Source organism: Lutzomyia longipalpis, chromosome 1 (genome assembly GCF_024334085.1).
Source record: "Lutzomyia longipalpis isolate SR_M1_2022 chromosome 1, ASM2433408v1".
NCBI lineage: Eukaryota > Metazoa > Arthropoda > Insecta > Diptera > Psychodidae > Lutzomyia > Lutzomyia longipalpis.
The window spans coordinates 48,886,685-48,908,451 of record NC_074707.1 but is presented as its reverse complement, the minus strand read 5'-3'; the positions used below and the strand labels follow the sequence as shown (position 1 = coordinate 48,908,451).

The 21,767-nt window shown below is 35.8% G+C and overlaps 2 protein-coding genes across 5 annotated transcripts in view; both read right to left on the bottom strand.

The window, feature by feature from the left end:
• Window positions 1-21,767, bottom strand: part of LOC129787983 (protein Peter pan) — a 1,185,971-nt gene that overhangs the window by 46,773 nt on the left and 1,117,431 nt on the right. The window lies entirely within an intron of this gene.
• LOC129787995 (lipid storage droplets surface-binding protein 1) lies at window positions 105-7,069 on the bottom strand. 4 transcript variants are annotated; one of them, XR_008750275.1, is made up of 6 exons: window positions 6,492-7,069; window positions 5,910-6,223; window positions 4,433-4,640; window positions 1,057-1,610; window positions 762-980; window positions 105-161 (listed from the first exon to the last, which is right to left on the bottom strand). XR_008750275.1 is itself a non-coding variant. In XM_055823940.1 (5 exons), coding segments are annotated over exons 1-5 (1,203 nt in total). In that variant the 5' UTR covers window positions 6,493-7,069; the 3' UTR covers window positions 105-854. The 4 variants fall into 4 exon arrangements, 1 of the variants encoding a protein (XP_055679915.1); XR_008750274.1 differs by having other exon boundaries at window positions 105-629; window positions 6,492-7,043; XR_008750276.1 differs by having other exon boundaries at window positions 105-164; window positions 6,492-7,043.

Below are 21,767 nucleotides of genomic sequence, written 5' to 3'. Positions count from 1 at the left end.
GAGAGAGAGCTTAAAAGCTCGGGGAACATCAGGCACAGCTTGATGAGAAAAAATTGTTGCAAAAAAGAGCGAGAAAAACATTTAATTTTACCAAATAAAAGACATTTTGATAAACCAAAAAAAACCTTTTATTTGTGATAAGAACACGATTATTGAATTTGCTGCTGAATCCCGAGTTTAAGCCGCAACATCAGCGTATTTTTTTTTGTTTAAGAATAATGTTTATACATTGAGAGTTAATATAAGAGAGAGAGGGAAGAGAAAAAGGTAAGTCCTCTGCAGACTTGGAGGAGCTTTAGTTTAGGTAAGAAATGAGAGCTTTTTTCAAACAGTTTTTTGCACAGAAGCTCTACCTTTAGATAGAACGCATAAATCTACAATAAAATGAATAAAATTTACAGGTAAATTGTAAATGAATAGAGAAAAATCTGATACTTAAATAGAAAGCTCTAATTATCTGATAATTGAGTAATTTTATTGGCTATCGCATAGAGAGGTGGAGCTTCAATGTAAGATCAATTTGAATATTAAATTCAAGATCGAGAATTTCTTTTTGATTTATTATTTTGTTTTAATGCTCTTCAATCCCACAAATCCTTAACAGATTGTCATTTAAATAACACTCTAAGCTGGAACAAGACGTGATCAGAGAAAAGTTTAAAAAAAGAGAAGAAAAGTCAGCAGAGGACTCAAGAAAAAAAAAGAAAGTATAAAAAAAGGAAAAAAAATTAGTAAAGGAAATGAGAGGAAAGTTTACTTACAGAGCCACAAGAGTTATCTTCATAAAGTGCCGCTGGTAGTGAAGAAAGGTTAGTAGGAGGACAGTGTAGATGAAGAGGAATGACACAGCGGCACTAATAGACTCCATTGATGTTGTTATGCATTTGATTATTATTGGTGCCCGCTGGGAGCCGACGTCGCGGACTTGACGTGATCTTTTCGGCCTCGAGGCGCCCCGAAAGAAAGATAGCCAAGCGTTCCTGAAAATTATATTTTTTTTAACATAGTCTTAGAAATTCAAATCTTTCAATGGATTCCCATTAGCAAAATACTTACAAGAGCATTCGTGGCATACCGCTGAATTGCTTCGTAGACATTGTAGACTCTCTCGTAGACCCCATTGGCACCCTTGACCACCCTCACTTTAACCTTATCGAGGTGCGCCATGTGGATGACGGAGTTGGTGATGTAGATAAAGTGATGAATCATCTCCGTGGCCTTTGATTTTGCCGTCTTCGGCATTTTATTCACCGTGGTCACGGTAAAATTGATAAAATGCACAACACGACGTGCAGTCTCGCGCGTAATCAGTACCAGAAGCTGCTCAAGTGTCTCCGGACGTGCCTGATTCTCCGGTTCATTCTCACTGAGGTATGCCCACAGCTCCTGGGCACGTTGAAGCGCCATCTTGGGGTCCGTTACCATCAATTCAGCCGCATAGACGAGAATGTGAATAGCCTCGACGCTCTGCTTCTTCAGGGCACGTGCCTCCAGAATCGTACGCTTCGTGAGACGACGCTTGAGCTTCCGGGAAAATCTCTGTCCACGATGAATTGTCTGAATCACGTGAATCTCCTTGCTATCGTCCTCATTGTTCTTGTTATTGTCCACTGAAGAACAAATTTTAATGTAAAATCTTGAGCTTTATGAAATTTCCTTAAGTGGAGACGCCTGGTGGTTTTTATTAAGTTCTAAAGCAGCTTAAAATATTGAAGTTTTTTTCTTAAAAATACCAACTAAACAATTAAAAGACCCAAATATAAATTTTGAAGTCTCTAAAGTAGTTAATAAAATTAGTTTTTAACAAATAAAATAAATTTTTAAACTACTTTCAAAAAAAACAGAAAATTATTGATAATAATGAATTTTAATAAAAATTAATTTGGAAAAAAAGGTTTTAAGATCAAAATTTGAATAAATCTTTCTTTAAGGATCAAATTCGAATAATTTGAACAATTTTTTTGAATCTCTTAGACTGTATTAGTTTGTTTAGTTAGCTAACTAGCTTAGTTAGAATAAGGGCAAAGGTTTTGTTTTGCTCTCTCAGAACTTTTAATAAACCACCAGGCGCCTCCATCGAAATTTTAACCTACTCAGTGTTGCTCAAATATTATTTAAACATTTTAAAATAATTCGCAGAATTTAATTAATGTGCTAAAATTATCTCTAAGCTTTGATGAAAGGAGATATAATACATAATAAGTAGGAATGATAAAGTGGAGGCGCCTGGTTGAACCGAAATATTTTACTTGAAGAAATCTTTGAAGCTTTCTTTAATATTTCTTTAAAAAAAAACTTTAAAATACGATTTAATGATTAACTAAAACGGATTTAAAGTATATTGAATTTGATAGGAAAAACTTATTAGATTTGACATTATTTTGCATTGAAGATCAGATTAAGTCATCGAATATTACTAAAAATCGTAGGGTTTTTATCTGACGAAAATTTTGAGTTTTTACCCAAATCATCCGAATATCTTTTGTTAAAAACCGAACAACTCAAAACCAAAAAAAACTCCAAAAACGTATTTAGGATTTTTTGGTTTGAATTTAATCCTTTTTTAGGCTTTAATGATTTTTTTTTTAAAGTTTTGTTTCTCAATCTGTTGGAGCTGAAAACCAAATATTTTTCGGCTTGAATTTGGTCTTTTTTGGGTTGAATTTAGAACTCTTCGGCTTGAATTTACTACTTTTCAGTTTAAGTGTTTTTATGCTTGAATTTATCATTTTTAGGCTTAGACTTATATTTGAATTTCCTTGGCGAATCATCCGAATATTACTCGGGTTGATACTGACGGAAATTTAATGTTTTTGATGCTTTAGGATAAATCCTTCCGATTGCGTCAGCCAAGGGACGGTAGGTCAACCTAAACACATCCTTTCAATTTTAGGGGCCCCTAAAATTGAAAGGATGTGTTTGGGTTGACCTACCGTCCCTTGGCTGACGCAATCGGAAGGATTTATCCTAAAGCATCAAAAACATCCGAATATTAACCAATAATCTAAATATTTCCAAATATCCGGATTATTTTGTTCAGATAAACTCCCTTTGATAAAAATCTTACTTTGCACACAAATCTTTTAACTTTTCTTCACGCTCGATTTTTCACTAAACGTCTTTCTTATTCTTTACCTTTCAACTGCTAATACGATTCAAGAAAATCAACATTTGCAACTAAATTGTTAAATTCAAAATTAACTCGCTTAAAGAATTTCTCACTCAATGAATTTTATTCTTAAATTTTAATTTAGAATAATTTAATCTGTTAAAATTATATCCAGGTCATTGGAATTTGAATCATTTATATAAATCCGTATGTCAGTTTCCTGTTTGAGATTTCCTCATTAATGTGGAATTTATTGAAATTTCAACGACAATTTTATCAATAAGTATGAAGAAAATTTTACATAAGAGGGCAGCAGACAAATCAAAAAAGAAAAACGAATGAAAAGAGTTGTCTCCATGGGCAAAGTATAATTGGAAATTATATATCGCAGGCTCATAGAACAGAGTGCATTAGAGTCAAAAAATTGAGGAGACAAAACAATGTGATAAGGAGGGCGGATTATATTGTAGCTCTATGAATACGCCCGCCTCCGCAAATGAATCTCGCAAAAGCTTCCAGAATATTTCTGTCCTCTATATTTGATTTTTTTTGTACCAAAAACAAAAAAAGCTGAGAGAAAAAAGATTAAAATAATGCGGCGAAGACTTGGCAAGGGGGATGGTGGGGAAAAAATTCCACAGAGATAGAAATATTTTGAATATAATGTAACTTTTTACAGTCTCCTCGTCTGTCTCTTCATTCAATCTTTTTTCTTTCTTTTTTTTTTATTTATGTGTTCGTCTTCTTTGCATCTCCGGACTGCGCTTTTTTCTGACTTTACGAGATTCTCTCTCTCTCTCACTGAAGTAGCCAGGCCTGAGTGACAACGTGTGGAAGTGCCGCGCTTTCTACCCTCTGCCCGCGCGAGGCCTTTCGTGCTCCACTAGAAGCTCTTTTTTTGTATGTTACCCACCCCGTGATAACCCCACAGCATGACCCCATCATCGTATTAAACCGATAAATCTCTCCGCACAATAACTGAAGAGCATCTTGATGATTTCACGCACACACAAAATCCCATAATTTCCCATCACTCTGTTCAGCATGAAAGCCTATCACCACTAATTTTTTTTTAAATTCTTCGTCATGCACTTCAGAGGCAGATTTTTAAATGTTTTTTTTTTCTTTTTTTTTCTTCTCGTCTCTTTTCTTCTAGTCAGTGGGGAATTTAGCTAATAAAATATGGTGGCTTCTAATAGCGCCACAATTAGATTGAGATCATATAACTTGAGAAAAGCTCCAAAGATCCGGAATGGATGATGCAAGAAAGATTAAAATAAAACTAAAAGAAAAAATTGATAAGAGAAATGTCTTCATACTCACAGTCAACCTCATCTTGTCCATTCTGTTCCGGGAGGAAACGCTCCACGTACTTGTCCGCCCTCTCAATAGCGCCATCGATTTTGTCCGCAGCGTAATTGGATACTTTGCTGTCCATCACCGAATGCCCAAACTCCTTCACTGAATTAGCACGTCGAATCACAGGACGCACCAAATGGTCAGACATGTATTCTTTGGTGTTGTAGTATGCCTGTAAAGGAATTTTGTGGGATTTTAGGTAATTTTTTAAGGACTTTTCCATTAAAAAAACTCTCAGAGAGATTCTTCAACAATTAAATTATTTCTTTAACGTCGTAGGATATAAGGTACGAAAGACCGAAGACCGAAACAAAGATTTTTACATAAAAAAGACTTAAGAAAGAATATAATTCTATAACATTTTTTAAAGAAGGTTTAATTTTCTCTTTATTTTGTAAATATCTATTAATTAAAATTAAAAGAAAATATAAAAGCTTTAATTTTAAGCAATTTTTCAGAGATATTTGTTTCATTTCTTTGGTCTTAGAAAAGGTCCTAGAATGAATTAATTAATGGGTTTCTTAAAGATCGGATTAAAGACCGAAAATCCGATCTTTAAGAAGCCCATTTATTATCCACGGTCGTCCCTATACTTGTTGAATTCATTAATTAAAAATTAAATTATACAGAAAAGGAAGATTTTATCTATTTTTGAGCTTTCATTGCAAGATCATACAAATTAGTTAAAAATATATTCTGAGCCTCACGAAAAGTTCAATAAAAGCTCTCTACTTGGATATGAAGGAACAATTTTCTTAATTTAAGAATAAAGCAAGTTTTAAAATTAATTGAAAATTATAGACAATTAAAATTCGAGCTTTAGGAGCTTTCATAACTTCCACTTGAATTTTCTAATGCAAGATTCTCATAAAATGAGTTAAGATTTTGTGTAAAGTAGCCTGATTATGTGGAAGGAATTTAAAAAACCTTATTTATTCTGTAATCAAAATTTTCATAATAAGTCAATCAATCAATAAATATTTTAAGAAAACAAATCAGATTTGTGAGTTCGCGGAAACGTGTGAAAAATTTATTAAAAATAAATTTTTGCAATATTTGAATGAGGTTGGAAATTGATTCATTAGCGTGAAATTAAAATGGAGTGATGTGAATCATCTGATCACGATCGTCACCTGATCAATGGGAAGCATGTGATTCGCTTAAAAATCTTGTTATGAAACTAATAAAATATTTTATAGAAACGTCATTTTGATAGTCTTTTCATGTCTTTAATTTTACCTTTCTTTCATTATTGAGGTGGAATAAAGAAAAACGAGACAAATCAAATTTTCTTTAAAATATATTTTTTAAAAAAAGCTTTTAAAATTCCTCAAAGGTTTTCTAGGAAAAGCAATAGAACTATTTTTTACCATTTAAAAAGCAGATATAATTATTGTAAAAGACTGAGAAAAAATTCTTCAGGAAAGAAATAAGAACTTACAACTTGTGGTGGAAGATAGACGATTGGTACTCTCTGCTCCACAATGTCCAGGCTCTTGCACATGAGATTGTCAATTTTATTCAGTGGCCCCTCCACAATTCGTGCGGCTGGCTTAATGGAGTCCACGGCAGCCCAGAGGGTGGCTTCAGCAGTGCTAAAGTACCAATTGAAGAGGGTGTTGCTCCTCTTAATGCGCGAATACACCGTTTCGGCCGTCTTGAGGCTCGTCTCAACAATCGGGATACTCCCAATTCTTGCCACAGCTTCCATCCTCGGTAATCCCGAATTGCGTCGTTTTATCTGACCACCAGCCACTACGGGAGAGGTTCACAAATAAAATTTTGGGTGAGACAATGAGCCACACTCGTCCGGGGGAGGTACAGTAAGAGTGTGTAAATTGTGCTTAGGGGCTCGCAGTGTAGGAAAGTGCAGCCAAACAAATTGAATTTGTCAGCTCAAATATTGATTTATTATTTCTTCAAACACACAGAGACAACCAACAAACTCAGGCGCCACTTTTGACACCCCCTGCTGTGTCCAGCTGCTAATGGAAATACACCGATGGAATAGACTCTTACTCACTTCTTTGGCTACTTCTTGCACTTTGCAACTACAACGGAAAATTCCTCTTCAATTGCCACGGCCACTTTGACGCTCACAAAGATGGTACAATCTTTCACCAACAACAAAAGTTACTTTTAGGGATCTTTAAGGTTCTCTTAAATGATCAAAAAAAATATTTTAATTTATACGAAGAGAAAAAGCACAAAAGTAGACAAGACGACGGAGAAAGTGTGAGAGTTTTTAAGTTGCTGAAAGCACACAATCCTTCACCACAGCTGGAGCTGAACTGAACAGCACGATCGTTGGATTCCCGGGTGGATCCCTTCCCTTTTCACAGCATGATTCGGAGCCTAATCTGTATGTATATACCCAAGTTGAACCTTCTGGATGACCTCTGGAATCATCACAGAGACGTTTTCAGCTTATTCACTGCCTCCGTGCATTTTCCTTCTCACTCCACCGCGCAGGAAAATGTGGTTGGGCACACCAGACGAATGAGACGTGGTAATATTTTGTGAACTTTGCCCGCAACTAAAATAATTCTATGATCATGCGGATGCACTTCCAAAATCACCGAAGCTTCTAAAAGTTTCATTACAATGAAAGCAACCTCATTTGATAACGAACCTTTTTGCTTACCGCACACAACTTCTTCTATACATTATACACTATTGCTCAATATATGACACGAAGAAGCCAACAAAACACTTTTTTGCAGGTTGTACTTCCAATAAAATATTCAATCGAATAAATTAAAGCTTTGTCGGGCTGATATCGCATGGAAATTACATATTTGGCAACAAAGAAAATCGAATAAAAATTTTCCTGTAGTTAAGATTGCAGGGAATTAAAAATTGAAAAATTAATTACCTATTTTTTATTAGGTACATAAATTATTAGCTGTGATTCTTTCTTAAAAGAAGCACAGCTTCTGTGTACACTCAAAAATGCAAAGTCGTCAGATCGGGCTCAAACTCGGGATGAGCACGAATTAGAGTCCCCACATTCCAAAAAACGTATGCGCCAAAAATCTTTCCGGCCGGCCGTCCGTCCGTCCGTCCGTCCGTCCGTCCGTCCGTCCGTCCGTCCGGCCGGAATATAAAGCTATATTGCAAGAGAACGGTAATAGATAGAGACTTGCGGTCAACGGCAAAGTTCATATATCGGGTGGAAGACATACGATTATGAAGTCAAATCCACCCCCCCACCCCTTCGTCCGCCATTTTGAATAACCTCAAAATTTTGTTTTCGCTATATCTCAGCCCCTGTAATAGCTAAAAATCTGAAATTTTGATATGTTGTAGGGGCCATCAATACCTTTCTAACGATACCTCATTTTCGAAAATCGGCCAAGCCGTTTAGCCAATATGGCCGTCACAATTTTTCATCGAAAATCGGCCATAACTCGAGAACGACTTGACCGATTTTGATCAACTCGGGCTCAAATGAAAGATATTAACGAGCCCTACAACTGCTCGGAACATCGCAAGTTCAAAAAATGACCGCAAGTGGCGCTAAAATCGAAAACAAAATTTTCAATGTGTTTTCGATGAATATCTCGAGCACCGCTTTATAGAATTGCTTCATATTTTGATATGTTATAGTTGACTATAGTATCTATCACCATGCCAAAAATGAAGAAAATCTATGTAGCCGTTCCGGAGATATTGCGTTTTAAAGTTTACATGTCATATCTTGAGTTGTATAAGTCTAACGCCCCGCGAAGCGGGGCGTTTTATATACACACATATAAAATAAAATAATATATATATAAATGCATAGATATATACATTATATATATACATATAAAAATGCAAAGATAAATAAACTGCAAAGATAAAAATTAAATATAGCATGGATGGAACAGTATAAAGCGAAAGAACGGTAAGTAAAACTTACGGGCTGTGATTCTTTCTTTGTCAGTGAAATGTGAAATTGACGGAAAATTGAGGATGGGCAAATTTTGAGGAAGGCTTTCTCGCGTACCGAATCACAGCCAACGCCCACTATTAAGGCTTCTCACAAATTATCTGCGCGTTGGCTGTGATTCGGTGCGCGAGAAAGCCTTCCTCAAAATTTGCCCATCCTCAATTTTCCGTCAATTTCACATTTCACTGACAAAGAAAGAATCACAGCCCGTAAGTTTTACTTACCGTTCTTTCGCTTTATACTGTTCCTTTTTAATGGTGAGATAATAAATTTTCACAATTTCTCATTTTAATTTTTTAACGATTTTTAGCCGTTGAAGAAATTCAAAAATTCCACCAAATTGTGTATTGTGTGCATTTAGGCTGATGTATAATACTAAATGTTTCTTTTACGTTTTATGGAAATAAAATTCAATTAAATGAGTGAAATTAACAGAATTAAGCATTCAGAATACACAACAGAATTTTTATTCTTAACAGAATATTTTGTTCTTATCATAAAATTCTTATTATAAAAACGATGCGAAATCACAAAATTTTATTTTCTTTCTCAAAATAAAGCACAAATAAAATATTTCTTTTAATTGAACTTGAAGGTGCTTTCAATAAAATGAACTTGAAAAATTTAAAAAAAAATCGTGAGAGACTCAGCTATAAAACAATCAAAAAGAAATGTAAATGAAAAGCTCAAAATATCATATTTCTCAATTAAATAAAGAAAACCAGTTTAAGTAATTTTTATAAGAATTTTCTCACCCTACAGTATTCTCAAATCTCTTTATTATTTTCATATAAATTATGACAATTTAAGCCTTTCTTAAAACTTTCCTGACTTTTTTTTATCGCCTGTCTTACCTACATTATTTAATGATTTTGTTGAGACAACACCCTTCTGTTACAAAGAATATCGATAAAAGTTCAAAATTTAAAGCTTATTCGCAGATTTTTCACATTTTTTAAAAGTCCACAAAAACAATCTCAATCACTCTCTCTTAATTTTCTCCTTCTTTTCCAATAAATAAAAAGTTTATAGAGAAAATTTTGAATGAAAAATAACATTATGACAAAAATTGAGACATTGCAAAAAATTGAATTAAATGACCTCAAATGGAATGTGCGGACTCTTTTTTTTCCGTTTGTCGTCATTAGGAAGAAAACTTTGTGTGATTTCAACACCCGCCCGCGATCATTGGACGCGTAAAGATCATTTGGGGAAGCGAAGGAATGGAAATACAAAGAAAGAAAAAAGATGAGAAGAGTTTATGCTGTACTTTGGATCATAAAATGTGCGGCATTTCGTGCTTCGAGACTTTCCAACTTCATTGTACTTTGTTTTTTTTTTCTTAAACTGACAAGAGCAAGAGCATTGATAAGGGCAGCTCTTTTTTTTTACATTTTGTTGTTAATGTTGGTGCCAACTTATTATGAAAATATTTCCTCCCGACAGGTCGTTGACTCAACACCACCCAAATCATTTTAATGATGCAATGAAATGAATCAGTTTCGTGCTTTTGCACCCACACAGGCGGGATCCACCGAAATGCCGTGAGGAACAAAGGAAAATTGCCCGTTTTCTTTCGTAGAAGAACAACCCAAGAAGATGTTGAAAAAAACAAGAAAGAATTCAAACCAAATTCTTTTCGTGAGTTCCCTCAGTGTCGTTTTTTTTTTATTTTCAACGTGTGTTCTCCCAAAGTGATCTCGTTTTTTTTTTTCGCTGTGTTCTGGCTCCGTCTTCAATCTCACCTCAATCTTCTTGTATGTCTCTTCTCCCCACATGTGTACGTACAATTCTTCCTTGTGAGAGAATGAGAATCGTGAGTGAATTTGATGAGTATTTTAAAATTTTTGCGTAAAATACCAAAGTTTATACCGTGGAAGATTGGTGGGTATCTTTGAGGCCAAAAAAAAACTTCCAACTTGCAAGTACAACAGACGCAAATGCTTTAGGGGGAGGGTGCAACACCAGCACGCGGAATGGGGGAGGAAAGAAGGCAAGAAGAGAGAAAAAAAAGGTACGACGATAAGAAGATGAATTTGAACATCCACAAAATTACCTCTGGATGTTATGAAGTGTATTTACTTACAATTTCGTGATCATATAGCGTGGCACGTAAAGTGTTTTGTTGGATGATCGCCTGAATTTTCCATCTCACTCTTGGTCACCACAACTGCGCGCCCCCCTCAGCCCTCAGCCAACCAAATCGCCCAAGAGATTGAGTTCTCTGATTGAAATATAATTCCCTGGAATGCGATATATCGGTTTATTAGTCTCTTTCTTGCTCGTCTTTTTTTTTTGCTTCGCCTCTCCTCTCCTCTCCACAATATTACATCTCCTTCCACAACTATTTCTTAAACCTCTCTCGCATCTACGACTATACGATTGGAACATATATATGTATCTATATGTATGTAGTGTAGAAAAAAAGACGACCAAAAATAGCGGGAACGAGAGAAGTTCTTTTTTTTCCTTCACCTCCTCACCGCATATGCATAGCTACATAGGCCTCCCATATACATATATGTATGTGTGGTATAATTTATTATTTTTCCCCCGGTCTAAAGCAAAATATGCGTGTAAATTGTACATACATACCATAACACAACATACCTCTCTCGCGCATATAATTCATAGAAGAGTGTGAGATAAAAGATTAGCTTACGTATGCACTTTTGACTCAAACAGTATGATTCGAAATTAAATCACATCCAGCGCAAAATGTGGGCTGAAATTAAGTTTTATTTCTATTTTAACGAAAATTAATGCATGAATATTTTATTAGATCATTAAGAAATTCCATTAATGTGACCCTCTGGGCTTTCTCAGCTATATATGAAACTAAATTACAAAATCTCCCAGAAAATCTTGCAGAGAATAAACAACGTGATTCTAAGAAATACTTTATCGCATTTTTCGTTGAGATTTGAGATATTTTATTCTTTTTTTGAATTTTCTTCGAATCAATTTGAGACTCTGAACCTATCAGCCTGTCGTCGTCCCCTCTTACAATTATTTTGCTAAAATTCCAGCTAAAATGATAAGATTTAATCAGCAAGATGTCAGTGAGAGAAATAAAAGGATTTTTTTTCTTTGATTAATCTGCCCCCGCATATTTGTTATGCCCCCGCATTAAATGATAATCAAATGCGAATTCATTATGCTGTGATGGGTATTCAGAAATCAAGGGGATTGTGCTTTGAATTTCTAATCAATTCATAACAATTAATAGGGAAGACTGGGGCTACTTAAGTTGAGATATTTTCAAAATTCTTTGAGAATAAATTTAATTCAATTTATCAATTTAGTAGAGCCGCCAAGTGCCTACCAGGCGTCTCCATCTATGTATGATTTCGTAAGAAATTTTAAGTTTTAGGTACGAACAGTGGAGGCGCCAGGTAAAGCTTTAAGTGAACTCAGATAAAACCTGGAGCTTCAACTGAAATATCTGTGACTTTCATATGTATTTAAATTGCAATGGAGGCGCCAGTTAATTGATTTCAGGTAACCACAAGACGTCTCTATCCAAAATTACAAATCAATTCTTGCTGATATTGTAAAACTTTCAAGGTTTATAGAAATTTGGAAGACATTTTGAGTTATTTAGTCATACAGTGGAGGCGCCGGGTGACTACCAAACGGTTTTATCTTTATCTGTACATACTGATTTTCCATGAAAATCTAAATTTTCGCTATGACTTGGCGTCTCCATTGCAATATTTGTAAAGTTACTTATATTGCAGTGAAGACGCCAGGTGACTACCAGGCATCTCAATCTACATATATGACTTATTTCATAAGAAATTCTAAATTTTAGGTAGATTGAGATGCCTGGTAGTTACCCGGCGCCTCCACTGTAATTTAAATAAATTACAGATATGGCAATGGAGGCGCCAGGTAAGTACACAGCACAATTAAAATAATTATTAGGGAAGGAATGAACTTTATTCTTAATTTATTAAATTAATTCTAAAAATTCCTAAAATACTCCTGAAGTTCTTTAATAATTCTTTGAAAATTTCATTTTCCAACTTTATCTCATTGATTTGTAAATTTTCCCCGTGTGATCGCGTGAGAAATGAAATGAAGCAAAGAATTGTGAAATGCTTCAAATTCAAGAGCAATGAAGATAATTTTTTTGCAAGTAAGTAAATGAAGAAGGAAGGAGTTAGAGGAGGTAGAAAAAAAGCAATCTCAGCATCGTCCCACTATTGGGTGTATTTCTCGGTATAAATATTAATAAAATAATTCTCTTCTTGGCGTGCAAAGTGTACAGAGTGTGCGTGCACTAAGGAGTTGGGCTTCTTGGGAAATTTATTTCCAATAAATAAACAGTAAAGTCTGGTGAATTTTATAGTTTGTACACCCAACTAAATATTTTCCATCTTCAAGGCATTTCTTCTCACCCTCCTTAAGTTGCAATATATGTATGTAGGAAGATTTTCTCACACCATTCGATACGCACACGGGGCATGAGGAGATGCTTTGGTTGGACTATGCTGCTGCTGCAAATGGGAGGTAAAGAGGCGCAATGTGTGAGAGAGATGTCAAGAACAGAAATCACACAAGAAAACCGGCAGTGTGATCCAATAATTTATCCATTTTAATAATCGTCGCGCGCACACACACCCATACTCCCCTAGAAAGTATCTCTCTTGCGCGCGTTGTACATTGAACTATTAGCAATGCGAGTCGAATGAAAATCTCGATTTACTAGCCATGGGAGCCGATGGAGCCAGTTTTGTATAAAACCCAAAGGCATATTACTAGTTTTTCAGATAACCGCTTTGCTTTCGCATTCCACAGAATCGCTTTAAAAAGTCAACTGACGTCAATCCATGCTGGCTTTTCTATGACACTCTCAGCGCGCGCAACTTAAAACCGCGCGCCACCACCTCTTTGCGCGAGCACCGCTGCCACGTTTCCTCCGTATCACCTCCTCTAAGCTCACTCAACTATGTATGTATATAATCTCTTGCACAATCTCCCTCCACAAACTATCTATACTGCTTGGTATGTCTCTTAAATGTAAGAGATGTGGAATTTCTTCCTGAGAGGTCGCGCAGCTTATAGCCATGAAGATGAAGAAGAGAAAAAAACGAATTCCTGCCCTGGGAAATGCAGGGCCATGGAAGAAAAATGTCTGGCATTGCAGCTTTAAGAGTATGTATAGGTAGATGAAGAGAGAAAAAAGCCCTCAGTGGACTATTGACAAATTTCTTTTTCCACATTACCTGACATTCTTCCTCTTTTCTCTTCCATCACATCGCGATCTATCTAATTAGTGAATTTCCTCTTTGACTGTATTAAAATAATATACTTTTTTCTCCAAGAGACGCGAATGGCATTTTTCATTACATAATTCAACATATTTTCAATAGGTATATATATTGTATAGGTAACCTTTCGCTATACATAGCAAAGTCAGCAAAAGAAAAATTTCTTCGAGCTAATTAAAAATTTTCTCATGATTTTTTTTGGCAAAGAATTATTTGTGAAAAAAAGCCAATAGAAGGAATGAAAAAAAAAAGAATAATTGAAAGAGCTAGAGCGAACCATATAAAATACAAATTGGCTATGGTGGTGGGTTCAGCTGATTTAAAAACAAACTGATAAATAATTTGCAAAGGAATGCGATGTTTACAGTAAACTCCAACGAAGGAATTGTGTGTACACATATACACAAAACTTTCAAATACCTCACAGCACGGTGAAATAGGTGGAAAAGACTTGCGATATAACCATATTGGTATTTTGCTCGCCAATATTGCTGCATACGGGCATTTTTGTGCCTTTTGCCGTCTTTCACCTCGGCGCGCGCGATCGCGAAAAAAAGAGGCAAATTCTTGCACTTACAGTTGATTTTGGTGTGGTGTGTGGAATTCCTGAGATTGTGGGATCGTGCAAATCTCATATAAATTATCATCATGGCCTTATCTATAAATCGGTTGGAATTTCATTAGATAGCCAGCTTATGGGGACTCTTTTTTTATTTCGCATGCTTGCACGACAGTGGCAAGAGGACGCACTTAAAGCAGCAAAGAAATTCAATCTTTTTTCACCACTCTCCTCGCGAGAGATTTCTAATCAACTTCTGGGAAAGAATTTTTCAACGTAATACGCGGATTTGTTGGAATTTCTGCGCAGATTTTAATTCAACATAAAAATGTTTTTCTTCCCTTTTAAGCGTGACCTCGCTTAGTTTCTTAAACTCTGCGTTAGATTTTATTTATTGTTTTTATATTCTTAGCTATTTTAAAGCTTTTTTTTAAACTTATTTTTCTTATATTTGTAGAATCAGTTCTAGGAGAAAAAAAAGATGCCAAGTTTTTGCTTTAAGGAAATCTGGAGTAAAATTAATCATGAAAGACCCCTTGAAAAGCTCCCAAAATAATTTTTAGAGCTTTCAAATTAGGAGGTTTAAATATCGTTGATTAAAAAAACTGAGAAATATTAATTTGGTTAGAGAGATGGTTTGTATAAATTTTAAATTCTTCTTCAGATATTAAAGATTGCGGATAAAAAAAATCATTTTTTTCTAAAATATTTTTCAAAAGAATAATCTTCCTTTATGATTTTTAATATTTAAAATTCCGAATATAAATTTCACATATTATTATTATTTGCTTTCGAAGAATTTTTGGGTTTCCCGATTAACCTTTAGGGAAAACAGGGGAAAAATGAATCATGCAAAGCTTCCGGGATAGCCCGAAAAATCCATTTCTCATTCATGAGTAAATATTTAAAAAGAAAGTATATAGTAAGGAATTTCCAGTAAATCTATTCTATTGAATATTTCGTTTAAAAGTTTGTTAGTTCTTCCCAGCCTTCCCCTATTTTACTTATTAAAAAAAATTAAATAGGGAAGAATTAGGCATTTTAGAGAATTAATTCAAACATTAATTCAAAATTGCACCATTAAAATTCCAAACTCCTGGGGGCTTCTATTCATTCATAAGAATAAACATAATAAAATTAAGAAAATATAAACACCCTCTTCAGATGAAAAGACATTAAACTGGGCAGAACATTCGGTGGTTTTAGCTGTGTTTCTTTCAGACACAGCTTTTGTGTACCGAGCAAAATCGAAAGTCGTCAGATCGGGCTCAAACTTGGGATGAGCACGAATTAGGGTCCCCACATTCCAAAAAACGTATGCGCCAAAAAAATTTTTTTCCGGCCGGCCGTCCGTCCGTCCGGCCGTCCGGAATCAATCGCTAAATTGCGAGAGAACGGTGATAGATAGAGACTTGCGGTAAACGGCAAAGTTTAAATATCGACTGGAAGACATCCGATTATGATGTCAAATTTTACCCCCCACCCCTCCGTCCGCCATTTTGAATAACCTCAAAATTTTGTTTTGCCTATATCTCAGCCCCTGTAATAGCTAAAAATCTGAAATTTTGATATGTTGTAGGGGCCATCAAGAGCTTTCCAACGATACTTCATTTTCGAAAATCGGTCAAGCCGTTTAGTCAATATGGCCGCCACAATTTTTCATCGAAAATCGACCATAACTCGAAAACGGCTTGACCGATTTTGATCAACCCGGGGTCAAATGAAAGATCTCAACAAACCCTACAACTCTCTAGAACATCCGAAGTTTCAAAAGTGACCGCTAGGGGGCCAAAAATCAAAAACAAAATTTTCGATGAGTTTTCGATGAATATCTCGAAAACGACGACATAAATTTTTTTCATTTTTTGATATGTTGTAGCTGACCATATTATCTAGCTTCATGCCAAAAATTGTAGTACCGCTGGTACTAACTGTCATGGTATAGGACAGATTGGCTTATGTGTGTGGGGTTGGCGGGCGTCTTAAGGTGACTCTCTCTCCCAACCACCGTAGTACGGTTGGCTCAGTTACTCGTGGGCCATGGGGACGTACGGACCGGACTCACCCCCATAAGTCTGAATCGTAGTACCTGACTATGACAGTGGTATCTCAAATGTCAGGTATTTTACAATTCAGAAGTGAGATAAGCCCAAAACTCGTTCGCGGAAGTGGAAAAGTGCGAAAAGTGTTGAATTCGCGAGTGAAAAATTTCATGGCGTCACCTTGACGTCACGTGGTGGAATTCGCGGAAAAAGTCCACCGTTTTGGGACTTTCGCGGCGTAGTGAATCGCGTTGTAGCACCCGTGAGTGCTAAATAATGGTTCCCCGTCGTGTAAATGAGTGAAATTCGGGGAAAACGCGTCGAAAAAGCCGTGAAAATTGCAATGAAAAAGTGACATTTCGGCAGTTTTTGTGTTGCCGTCGCGAAAGGGGTGCGGAAAAAAGTCATCCGGGTGGCTTTTTCGGGGCATGGAAAGTCCCGTCGTGATTTCCTTCGATGCGAAAAACGTTTTCGCAAAGGAAAAGTGTCGCGAGTGTAAGAAATTGCGTCTTTTCACGACGCAATTGGACAAAAGAGAAAGTGCCGTTTAACGGTACTATTGTGTGTGTGTGTGAGTGACAAGCGGCGTGCGCAAGGAGCTGCGTATGAGTGTGCTGCGGAGAGTCAAGCAGCAGAGGCAGCTCGTCGCGATAAGGTGACACACACACACACATACACCAACGAAGCACCGTGCGGTGGTCCTGACACGCGTTGATGGTGCGGCGAAAAGGAGCGTATGCAGCAATGCATGAGAAGTATAAGAAGGAAAATCGCAAGTATTTTCTCTTGGTAGGAGAGTGGTATTCTCCGAATTTGGAATCTTGAATTTTAATGTTTTATATCATGGTATTTGAATTGTTAACCCTGAAAAGCGCTTTTCAACCCCCTGATATTCTCTTAATGTTGTTGATTATGTTTATGCATGAAATGAACATGTTGAATTTAAGAGAATGTTAATTGCAAGATTCCTTTACAGCATGAAAAGAAAGAAATATGGAAACAAAAAAAAAAAGAATTTGTTTTATTTCTGTTATGAAATTTTATGTTTCAGGACTGAAGATTGCACAAGAATTGAGAATTAAATTCCATCAAGGTTGAAAATTTCATAATAGGAAAATTAAAATTTCATTGAATTTAAATAATGAAAGTAAAATAGAAGGAAAAGTGTATAAGTTTTGATTTCACAAAAAAAGGAAATTTTCATGATGTTGGGAATGAAGGAAATTCCTATAAAGTTGAAAATTGCATGAAATTTTAAAGAAATTGAAAAATAGTTGAAAACAGTGAAATTTTTGGAAAAAAAATGAATTAAAAATTTCATTAAAGAAAAATTAAAGTTAGTTGGAATTTTCAAAAGGAGATGGATAAGTGAAAAGATTTTAGCACAATTCTTATGCAATACGAAGATTAAAGAAAATTGGTTGTTTGATTTTTACCAAAAAAAAAAAAAAAAAAAGATGAAACTCAAACAGGAATAAGGAATTGCTTAAGGGAAGAGTTCAAAATGATACCAACGGATCCTAAGCAATCGTTCAGAAGAATAATTGGACTCTTCTTGGAAAAAAAAAGAGGGAAGAGTAGAATTTGGTTGCTAGAAGATCCTCAGCATCTTGGCTTGGTATAATTGGTATCTAGAGTGAGAGAAATGTGCTTCTATGTAGATAAGAGAGTGGTTTCACTGAAGCATAGTTAGGGCTTGAATGTAGTGAAACGGACTAGTAGCGTTGTAGCATAGGTAGTCTCTCTTTTGTGCAATGCCTACCGAGGCATCTGACGATACCTGAGCGGAAGGAAGTTCTTCGAGGTTATCGCTCTTATCACTGGTGTGGTATCATGCTATGGGAAAGGTACCTGTATTGGTACATAAATAATTGCTTTACTGAAGCGTAGAAGTATAGCTTGCAGTATAGTGCACGGATAAGAGGTAGTGTGTCGAAGTAGCGTTTCTCTTCTGATCAGGTTTACTGAAGCATTAGATACCTGGGCGAAAGAAAGTTCTCTGAGGTTATGGTTCGCATAGTGAGGTATCAGGAGAAGAGAAAGGTGCATTTGTGCACATGGAAGAGCAATTCACTATGTTTATGTGATCAGTAGAAATACTGTGATAAACTGGCTCTTCAAGCATCCATAGAACCATTATGATTATGAGGCAAGGTATCAACCTGACGACTCAATAGATATGGTAGAATGGATGAATAGAAATGTAGGTCTGGGCGATCAATGGACGCATTGTAAGCTAGACAAAACATTCAGGTCATGCAACCAGTTAATACTAAAGACAACATTCATGAGTCTTCGTTGATCGGATGGTATAGAGAGACAAATCATGAGTCTGTGAGTAAATGATACTGGTGTAGATAAAGCATGACGAGGTTTTCGCGGAGAGGCATCATGCTTGCATGGTGGGCCTGTTACGTTGAAAACCTGAAATGTTGTATTGATTAACATCAATCCAGTTAGTCATACGGCGAATGGTTTCTCGGAGACACTAGTCTCTATGGAACGAGCTTACGGTTCCTGGAACTGGGTAAGCTAAGTCTAGACATATGTTCCATGAGAAACAAGTAACATGGCGAAAGCTGTGTTGAAAGAACCTTCTGTAGGTTCATGGGTGTGATGATTTTGTGTCAGTGCACTGGCGTACTAAATCAAACAGAACCCTTGTGTACTTGGGCTACCAGGTACGGTTCCATTAGGAACAATTTGATATGATCTTCAGTTTGTGAATAGAGTTGTTGTCTAATACAGACTTGTACTCTATACACAGGACCGCAGTTGTTATCGCATTCATTGCGAAGTATACTGGTCGAAGATCACGGGAAAATTCGGTCAATCTGTCTTGCTTTTCCTAGCTTGTGCCGAGGACGTCACAAAAGTCAGGAATGGCCGAATGTAGTACCGCTGGTACTAACTGTCATGGTATAGGACAGATTGGCTTATGTGTGTGGGGTTGGCGGGCGTCTTAAGGTGACTCTCTCTCCCAACCACCGTAGTACGGTTGGCTCAGTTACTCGTGGGCCATGGGGACGTACGGACCGGACTCACCCCCATAAGTCTGAATCGTAGTACCTGACTATGACAGTGGTATCTCAAATGTCAGGTATTTTACAAAATTAAGAAAATCTATGGATCCGTTCTCGAGATATAGCCTTCCAAAGTTGGCATGTCATATCTCGGGTTCTACAAGTCCGATTTTGATCAACTCAAGTGCAAATGAAAGGTTTCATCATTGTAGAAGGATTTTATATAGTAATACAATCTCTGAAGGGATGAAAAAATCCAAGAGTTCCGTACCTTCCTCTTTTGAGGGGAACGTAGATGGCGCGCGGACTGGTGCAAATTCGGGGGTAAGCGAAATGCAAGGAGGACCTTCCTCCCATTCACAAGATCATTTGCTTTCGAGCGCTCATGGTGATCACTTGAAGGGTCGCTTGAGCTGAGCGTTTTTTCTATATGGACTTTTTTCTATATGGACTTTTTTTTTGTACCTACGTTGAGTGGGTTGCAGTAGAGGTGCACAAAAAAGGGCTGAAGGAAGAAAAATGTACACGGAGTTGAGTTCAGATCTTGCAACATTTTTGGTTGTACATGAGTGGGAATGAACAGAAATACATTTTCTTTCTCTTTTGCACAATGAGATCTTCCAAAGTCTCGAAGAGCACAAATTTTGTCTTTTCGAGCAAAATTCTGCCTCCAACACGCTAGTTCATTCGACATGAGCTGATATTGTTACTAATGAATTTAAAATACTTGATATGAACTTTTATTTACTTTTTTTTTTTTTAATTTTTTAGAAGTTTATTTAATCTCTTTTTGAGTCAACTTTGAATCAAAAATTTTCTTCTAAAGGTTAGTAAAATAAAAGAAAAAAAAATAATTGAAAAAAATTGAGTTGATTAAAATATAGACCAGAATAATATAAATTCTATTTGTCAGTTTAACGAATAAAGTGAACACAACTTTTATACTTTTCAGCGATGTTTCGGCATATTTTTTGTCGCATCTTTAGGATTTATAAGTGTGAAATTGTATGGATTATCGGACAGAAAACTTTATATAATAAATAATTAAGTCAAGATATTTTCCTCGATAGGTCAATCTAATGTGATATTTTCGTCCTAGAATTTTTTAAAGGCCATTTGAGGGAATATGAGGTTTAAATAAAGTTGATGATATTTTCCGACATTGGAAATGGTTTTTCACCTAAGATATTATTTGCAGTTTCTAATCTCACTTCTCATCTGTTAATCCGTTACAAAGTATTTTACTTTTCAAATCACTAAAACAGAGAAGCATACAAAATCAACCATGATATTTTTGGAATGGAAGGCTAGAAAATACCTATCTATATAATAAAGAAAGGTCTGTTTGTTGGTAATCTTCCGTCGTGTTCGGCTATACAAATCTACACCGTTTGACCGATCGTGATGAAATTTGATACAGATGCCTCTTATATCAGAAGATTTTAAACAGCCGTATTTATTTCCCTTTAAACCACATTCGAGTAGCCTAATTTTTACCAATATTTTAGAATTTATCTAAAATTTTCGCGAAGCGCAACTAATCCCCGCGAAGCGAGACGTAAATTGGAGTGAAGTGACTCCATACTGTTTACATTAGCGACTAAATTCGCCCCAAGTGACATGTTCAGATTAAAATAATTATACTGACTGAGAAATCCCTTTAAGTTAGTAAAAACCACTCATCCGTTTCGTATTCTGCACTACCCAGCTAATGAAGAAATATAAAGATTTAAAAAGCGCTAAAAGAAAAATTTTTTGAATATTTTTTTCTTAACATGCGAAAAGTATTTTTGGAAGCCTCAAAAGAATTCTTTTTTATTCTTAAAATATTAATCTGACTATCTTTTCAACATAATGATGTACTCGATGTACTACTTCAAACACAATTATAAATCCTAAATTCCAAGTAACACTATGCTGAAACATCGCTAAAAATTATAAAAAGTTTTGTTCACATTTTTTCTTTAAACGCCTTAACCCTCCGTACTGTGACCAAAACACTTATGTGAATTACAATGGGGTAGGTGACCGACCCCATAGAATTTTTTGCAAAAAAGCAAAATCTTTCAGTCAAATGAGCTTTAATAGACTCCTTGGTACTCCCTAATAAGTCTTTTATCCATTTTGAACACAAAAATAAATTTTTCAATGTATTTTTTGATGATTTTTTTCAATAATTTTTTTATGTTAGAATCTTCTAGAAAGAGACTAATAGTGACAAAGTGAAGAGAAAATGGAATTTTGACTGTTACAACAATTTTTGAATTCCCTCTTTATATATTTTTTCCTTATAACTTTTATTCTGGTGGTCGGATTGACCTGAAATTTTTACACAATCTTCTCAGATAACCAAAAAACTTATTTCTCAAAGCTTGGTTCTATGTATATCTCTAAGAACTAAGGTGTAATAATTCAAAATATAGCTCTAGGGTTGGTCACCTGCCCCTCATAGTATACGGAGGGTT